The following is an 8,215-nucleotide window of genomic DNA, read 5'->3' on the forward strand; positions in this document are numbered from 1 at the left end:
TTTTTCTTTCCTTTTTCCATATCAGGCACTTCCACACTGACCTGCGGTAAAGCCACCCCGAATTTGGGTAATTTGAATGTTGGCAGTTTGAATTTTGATGGAGAGCCGTCAACACTGCCTGGTTGAGCTTCAATCTTCGGGCCTTCGATTTCCACTTGAGCTGATGGTAGTTCCACATGAACATCTGTAAGTTCAACTTCAGCCTTTGGGAGTCTGATCTCGCCTTCTTTCTTCGATAAACTTATATCAATTTCAGGGCCTTTGACTTTTGGCATGGAGATGCCAAATTTGGCATTTTAAATTTGCTTTCCTGGCCATCGATATTGACATCAACTTCTGGTGGTTGAAACTCCACTTTAGGTGAAGTGATTTCCAGTTTTCCTTCTGGAACAGAAACATCAACTTCCGGGAGATCAACATCAAATTCTGATTCTTTGCTACTTTGCTTGGGTAATGAGAATTTGGGAAATGAGAATCTAAGACTTTTTCACTTTCCGTCAACATCTGCCGCAGGATGGGGAAGTTTGGCTTCAAACCGTAATTCTGGTGATTTTAACATTTTGCCCCCGTCCACCTTGAGCTCTTTGTCCATATCAGGCACTTCCATACTGACCTGCGGTAAAGCCACCCCGAATTTGGGTAATTTGAATGTTGGCAGTTTGAATTTTGATGGAGAGCCGTCAACACTGCCTGGTTGAGCTTCAATCTTAGGACCTTCTATTTCCACTTTTGCTGATGGTAACTTGATTTCAACGTCTCTGATTTCCAACTACATCCTCTGGGAGTCTGATGTCAAGCTTTTTTCTTTGATAAACTCAAATCGATGCCAGGTTCTTTCACATTTGACAAAGAAAAGCCAAATTTTGGCACCTTAAACTTCTCTGCTGACCATCTATCACATTTACATCAACATCTGGTAGTTGACACTCCACTTCAGGTGAAGTGATTTCCATTTTTCCTTTTTCCATATCGGGCACTTCCACACTGACCTGAGGTAAAGCCACCCCTAATTTGGGTAATTTGAATGTTGGCAGTTTGAATTTTGACGGAGAGCCGTCAACACTGCCTGGTTGAGCTTCAATCTTCGGGCCTTCGATTTCCACTTGAGCTGATGGTAGTTCCACATGAACATCTGTAAGTTCAACTTCAGCCTTTGGGAGTCTGATCTCGCCTTCTTTCTTTGATAAACTATATCAATTTCAGGGCCTTTCACTTTTGGCATGGATATACCAAATTTTGGCATTTTAAATTTGCTTTCCTGGCCATCGATATTGACATCAACTTCTGGTGTTTGAAACTCCAATTTAGGTGAAGTGATTTCCAGTTTTCCTTCTGGAACAGAAACATCAACTTCCGGGAGATCAACATCAAATTCTGATTCTTTGCTACTTTGCTTGGGTAATGAGAATTTGGGAAATGAGAATCTAGACTTTTTCACTTTCACGTCAACATCTGCCGCAGGATCGGGAAGTTTGGCTTCAACCAGTAATTCTGGTGATTTTACATTTGCCCCGTCCACCTTGATCTCTTTGTCCATATCAGGCACTTCCACACTGACCTGCGGTAAAGCCACCCCGAATTTGGGTAATTTGAATGTTGGCAGTTTGAATTTTGATGGAGAGCCGTCAACACTGCCTGGTTGAGCTTCAATCTTAGGGCCTTCGATTTCCACTTGGGCTGATGGTAGTTCCACATGAACATCTTGGATTTCAACTTCAGCCTCTGGAAGTCTGATCTCGCCTTCTTTCTTCGATAAACTTATATCAATTTCAGGGCCTTTCACTTTTGGCATGGATATACCAAATTTTGGCATTTTAAATTTGCTTTCCTGGCCATCTACACTTACATCAACTTCTGGTGGTTGAAACTCCACTTTAGGTGAAGTGATTTCCATTTTTCCTTTTTCCATATCAGGCACTTCCACACTGACCTGCGGTAAAGCAACCCCGAATTTGGGTAATTTGAATGTTGGCAGTTTGAATTTTGATGGAGAGCCGTCAACACTGCCTGGTTGAGCTTCAATCTTAGGGCCTTCGATTTCCACTTGGGCTGATGGTAGTTCCACATGAACATCTGTAAGTTCAACTTCAGCCTTCGGTAGTCTGATCTCGCCTTCTTGATTTGATAAGCTCATATCAATTTCAGGGCCTTTCACTTTTGGCATGGATATACCAAATTTTGGCATTTTAAATTTGCTTTCCTGGCCATCGATATTGACATCAACTTCTGGTGTTTGAAACTCCAATTTAGGTGAAGTGATTTCCAGTTTTCCTTCTGGAACAGAAACATCAACTTCCGGGAGATCAACATCAAATTCTGATTCTTTGCTACTTTGCTTGGGTAATGAGAATTTGGGAAATGAGAATCTAGACTTTTTCACTTTCACGTCAACATCTGCCGCAGGATGGGGAAGTTTGGCTTCAACCAGTAATTCTGGTGATTTTACATTTGCCCCGTCCACCTTGATCTCTTTGTCCATATCAGGCACTTCCACACTGACCTGCGGTAAAGCCACCCCGAATTTGGGTAATTTGAATGTTGGCAGTTTGAATTTTGATGGAGAGCCGTCAACGCTACCTGGTTGAGCTTCAATCTTAGGGCCTTCGATTTCCACTTGGGCTGATGGTACTTCCACATGAACATCTTTGAGTTCAACTTCAGCCTTCGGTAGTCTGATCTCGCCTTCTTTCTTTGATAAGCTTATATCAATTTCAGGGCCTTTGACCTTTGGCATGGAGATGCCAAACTTTGGCATTTTAAATTTGCTTTCCTGGGCATCTATGTTTACATCAAGTTCTGGATGGAAACCAAGACTGGGTAACTTAAACTTGCTTCCTTTCCCCTCGTGTTCAGTTTGAGTCATTCTCATTTCTATTGATGGAGACTCTGTGTCAATGGCAGATGGTTCAATGCTAACTGCTAAAACCTCCTCAGGGATTTTATCATCAAATCTATCAATTTTGACATCTTTGTCTTCATTTGGTACTTCTGCATAAAGTGTTGGAGAAACAATCCCGAATTTTGGCATTTTGAATGTTGGCCTCCAAAATTTAGTTGGGGATGTTGGTTCTGTTCCTTTTCCCATATTATCAATCTTGGGAGTTTTAATCTCACCTTCAACAGAAATCTCTTTTTGGTTCTCACTAGGAATTTCGACTCCCCCTTTGGGTTCTGGTCGATGAACTTCTTTCTTGGCTATACTTAAGTCAATTTCTGGTCCTTTCACTTTTGATAGGGAGATGCCAAATTTCGGCACTTTAAACTTTCTTACTTTATGTTGAATTTCAGCATACAAAATTTCATGATCTATCGCAAGTCCTTCAAGTTTAGCCTCTGCATCCTCAATCTTCACTTTTCCACACTCAACATTGGAAACATCTGGCTGTGTTATGTCCAGACCTGTTTTGAGGTTTTTGAATTTTTGTCTGTCTTGAACATCAATAGTCCTCGTGTCTTCTCGGGAGCCTTCAATCTTCACGCAAGGAGCAGAAATGTCTACATCTTGACAAACATTGTCAAATCCAGACTCTTTGGGTTCTGGTAGATGGACTTCTTTCTTGGCTATACTTAAGTCAATTTCTGGCCCTTTCACTTTTGATCGGGAGATGCCAAATTTTGGCATTTTAAACGTTCTTACTTTACGTTGAATTTCAGCATACAAAATGTCATCATCTATCGCAAGTCCTTCAAGTTTAGCCTCTGCACCCTCAATCTTCACTTTTCCACACTCAACATTGGAAACATCTGGCTGTGTTATGTCCAGACCTGTTTTGAGGTTTTTGAATTTTTGTCTGTCTTGAACATCAATAATCTTCATGTCTTCTAGAGAGCCTTCAATATTCACACAAGGAGCAGAAATGTCTACATCTTGACAAACATTGTCAAATCCAGACTCTTTGGGTTCTGGTAGATGGACTTCTTTCTTGCCTATACTTAAGTCAATTTCTGGCCCTTTCACTTTTGATCGGGAGATGCCAAATTTTGGCATTTTAAACGTTCTTACTTTACGTTGAATTTCAGCATACAAAATGTCATCATCTATCGCAAGTCCTTCAAGTTTAACCTCTGCACCCTCAATCTTCACTTTTCCACACTCAACATTGGAAACATCTGGCTGGGTTATGTCCAGACCTGTTTTGAGGTTTTTGAGTTTTTCTCTGTCTTGAACATCAATAGTCCTCGTGTCTTCTCGGGAGCCTTCAATCTTCACGCAAGGAGCAGAAATGTCTACATCTTGACAAACGATGTCAATTTCAGAGTCTTTGCTGCTTTGCTTCGTTATTGAGAATTGGGGAAATTTGAAGGATGGTAGTTTAAATTTGGATGGAGAGCCTCCAAGATGACTTGTTTTCAAGTCCATTTCAGGGGATTTAATTTCCGCTGTGCCAGAGGTTTCTTTCAGTTCAACTTCAGGAAGGTGAACTTCACCTTTATAATTAGGAGGTATATCTTCTGTCGCTGTTTTTGAAATGCTAAAATCAATACTTGGTCCCGTGACGTCCGGCACAGAGAAACCAAGAGTGGGTAACTCAAACTTGCTTCCTTTCCCCTCGTGTTCAGTCTGAGTCATTGTCATTTCTATTGATGGAGACTCTGTGTCAATGGCAGATGGTTCAATGCTTACTGCTAAAACCTCCTCAGGGATTTCATCATCTTTGACATCTTTGTCTCCATTTGGTACTTCTGCATAAAGTGTTGGAGAAACAATCCCGAATTTTGGCATTTTGAATGTTGGCCTCCAAAATTTGGTTGGGGATGTTGGCTCTGTTTCCTTTCCCATATTATCAATCTTGGGAGTTTTAATATCACCTTCAACAGAAATCTCTCTTTGGTTCTCACCAGGAATTTTGACTCCCGCTATGGGTTCTGGTCGATGGACTTCTTTCTTGGCTATACTTAAGTCAATTTCTGGTCCTTTCACTTTTGGTCGGGAGATGCCAAATTTCGGCACTTTAAACTTTCTTACTTGATGTTGAATTTCAGCATACAAAATTTCATGATCTATCCCAAGTCCTTCAAATTTAGCCTCTGCACTCTCAATCTTCACTTTTCCACACTCAACATTGGAAACATCTGGCTGTGTTATGTCCAGACCTGTTTTTAGGTTTTTGAGTTTTTCTCTGTCTTGAACATCAATAGTCCTCGTGTCTTCTAGAAAGCCTTCAATATTCACGCAAGGAGCAGAAATGTTAACTCCAAGATCCTTTCCGGGAATGGAATCAACCTTGGTCTCTGGCACAGAAACATCTCCACCTTCCTTGGATACACCAAAATCAATATCAGGTCCCTTTATTTTGAATTTTGTCATTGGTAATTTTCTTTCATGTCCAGTCAGTTTAACTCCACTCAGAAATAGTTCCGTTTTTTTATCTTTTTGCGGTGACGCCTGTGCTTTTTCAGGACATAAATCTACACCTGGGGCTTCTGGGATTTGGGCCTCAGATTCTGGCTTTGGCTTTTTCACTTCCACGTCTTTTTTGAAAAAGTTCATATTGAGCTGTGGTTCAGTAATTTCTGGCATTGCTAAATGAAACTGTGGCATTTTACATTTCCATCCTTTTGCTTCCTGACCTGTGGGCGACCCTGCTATATCAGGTGATTTGACTTTACCATCGGTTTTTGATACGTTTAAATCAATTTCTGGAGCTCTTAATTTTGGTAGTGATGCATCAAATTTGTGCCCTTGGTATGGGCTTCCTTTTCCATCAAGTTCCTCCTTGACAGGGGATTCACTTGAATCAATGAATTGAAGTTCACCAATACTAATTCCAGCTTGCAATTTAGCATCTGGCATGACGCCACCCTCACTGATGTCTTCTTGTAGGAATATTGTTCTTTCTCCTTTCACCTCATCCTCCTTTGGTCCAGAAATATTTGGTTTGGGGAAATACTTTCCAATGTCAGGGATTTTAAAGTCTGACTTTGAAAGCCCAAAGCTTGGCAAAACTATCTTTGTCATCTTTGATTTCTTGTCAGACTCTTTTGAGTTGAGTCCAAGTTCACATTCTTGTGTTGTCTCTGTAGCTGTTTGGTCCACGCAGGTTACACTAGCTTCTGAAGTCAAATCACCTGTCTCGGTCTTTGGTAGCTTGAATGAAGTTTTGGGCAATTCTGAAGCTGAAGTGGCCTCCTGTTTTATTTTGTTATCAGCAACTTTAGTCGGTGTTTTCACTGATATTCTCTGGGCGTTGGCATCTATCACAGTGATTTCTTCAGGAATAGGTACTCCACACATATCAACCTTGGGTAATTTATATCCAGGCAGTTTTGAAACAGCCTCTTTCACACTGTCCACATCAATTGAGAGCTGCACCGTTTCTGGAGGTTCATCGTGCAGTCCTTTGACTTTTGTCCTCACAGACATGTCCTCCATACCAGGAATTTCAATGTCTTCACGCTTGGGGAGGAGTGTTCTTTTTTTAGTTTTGCTTTTGCCTTTGAGTGGAGATGTTTGTTCAACTTGACTCAGATGCTCAGGCTGATCCCCCTTGATAATGACTTGATCTGCAATTTCTAAACTTGCACCCAGTGTTTTTAGCCTTTTGGGTGATTTTGCTTTTGCCTCCTTGTGTGATTTGTCCTTTCCTAACATTTTCAATTTTAATTCTGACTTTTCTTTCTTTTTCTTTTTACCATCTGGAGACAGTGGTCCAGTGGGGCTTTCTTGACCCGACGGAGGCACCGTTAGATCGGTTGTTTTTAAACCACTGTCCGTTGAAATGAGCTCCACCTTGTGTTGAATAGCTAGAGGTTTGGTCACCTTTGAGTCAGAACCTTCTACCAGAGTCATCTCCTCTACCGGGTGCACTTCAGGCCTTCCTTCCTTTGGACTTTGAAGGACCTCAGGTGGGAACAATTCTGCGACCTCTTGTGTGCATGTTGTCGGTGCGTCAGTGTCCTGATCTTCAGATGAACTAATGCGCCCTCTCTTTGTCAGAGATGAAAGCTTCATCTTGTGCCGTTTTTTGCCTTTGAGGGCATCCTGAGTCTTTATGGGGGATTCCGTGTCGCTTGTGGTAGGACTCAGCTCCAACTTCCTCTGCTCATCAGCCTCCGAGGAACTGTGAGACCTTGCAAAACGGGACTTCTTTCCTCTTCCCAAGGATGGAAACTTGGGCCAAGAAATGCGTGCATCACCTCGTCTCTTGGATTTTCCATGTTCCCGCATCTCCGGAGTAAAGGTTTCATCCTCCTAATTGGGAACAGAAACGTTACTTTAGCCTCATTAAAAGATGGCACGACAAAATATCTGAAGATGTAACTTAAAATAGTTACAGGGATGATGTCAGACTCAGCAAGGGGCTCTGTCTCTGTGATGTCTGGTTTGCGTTTAAGGCAGAGCTTCACTTTGTAAGCTTGAGCATGTTCCAGAATCTGAATGGCATCCTGATATGACACATTGTCAAAATACACCGTGGCACTCAGAAGCTGATCGCCTGCATTTAAAGGAGTACAACAATTTAGAAGCACACCTATCAGTACGATAACAATTTAGCAAGAATACACACTCCGGAGCTTAGCTCCATAGTTGCCATCCTCTGGGGGGGGTAGTTCTTTTCTCAAACTGGCAGCATACCTTCTTTCAGTTGTAGACTTTTAGAGGCAGGTGACTCTGGTACCACTTCTTTGATGAAGATGCCCTCTTTGCCTCCGCCGCCATAGACAAGACCTTCTGCGCCACCATTTTTGGCTGTTTTTACTATCATCCCTGAATCTGGGCTGTACGCTTCCTGTTGAAACACCACCGTATGGTAGCTATCGCTGTTTAGGAATGACAGTTGTGCTTTAGCTATGTGGAGAAATTGATTGGAAAATAGTCACCTTTAGTTTGCTCATCTTTGGAGTAGAACGGCGGTCAAACCCACATGCGAAGCCAGACCTTTTAGCCTTCTTTCCCTTCCCTCTCTTGTGATGTGGGTCATCCTCCTGCAAAAAAAAGAACTGTCAGCAAACACTTCCACAAGCATAGTTTGTTCTCCAAGTGGAATTCTGTGTGCAAATTTAGGTAGTTGTCCTAGATTGAGGAGAGCGAGAATACAGAGGCTGACTTAAATCTCAATGTCAGGAGCAAAGTCATTATACATATAAATTCATGACAGTGGGGCGGCGCCTTAAAATCTTTGACCAGAGTTTTGTGTTTAATGGTGAAAACATTAGCGATGGAAAAAAAAATTCCACTTTTGTATCATTCGTCAGTGAAGAGGGTCTTTAACAC

General features: G+C 41.8%; 1 protein-coding gene across 1 annotated transcript; it reads right to left on the reverse strand.

The window, feature by feature from the left end:
- Nucleotides 1-356: 356 nt before the first annotated feature.
- Nucleotides 357-8,215, reverse strand: LOC133513526 (periaxin-like). The gene is made up of 5 exons (XM_061844391.1): nucleotides 7,822-8,215; nucleotides 7,577-7,730; nucleotides 7,243-7,436; nucleotides 6,960-7,192; nucleotides 357-384 (listed from the first exon to the last, which is right to left on the reverse strand). The coding sequence occupies exons 1-5, from the start codon at nucleotides 7,834-7,836 to the stop codon at nucleotides 357-359; spliced, it is 624 nt and encodes a 207-aa protein (XP_061700375.1). The 5' UTR covers nucleotides 7,837-8,215.

The sequence above is a fragment of the Syngnathoides biaculeatus genome, chromosome 15, assembly GCF_019802595.1.
Source record: "Syngnathoides biaculeatus isolate LvHL_M chromosome 15, ASM1980259v1, whole genome shotgun sequence".
Lineage (NCBI taxonomy): Eukaryota > Metazoa > Chordata > Actinopteri > Syngnathiformes > Syngnathidae > Syngnathoides > Syngnathoides biaculeatus.

What these genes read in the sequence shown, in the direction of transcription:
- LOC133513526 (XM_061844391.1), bottom strand. An exon ending in GTTACATCTTCAGATATTTT is followed by an intron (nt 7,193 to 7,242) that starts GTCGTGCCATCT and finishes GTTCCCAATTAG; the next exon opens with GAGGATGAAACCTTTACTCC. An exon ending in GCCCTCAAAGGCAAAAAACG is followed by an intron (nt 385 to 6,959) that starts GCACAAGATGAA and finishes TTTCTGTTCCAG; the next exon opens with AAGGAAAACTGGAAATCACT.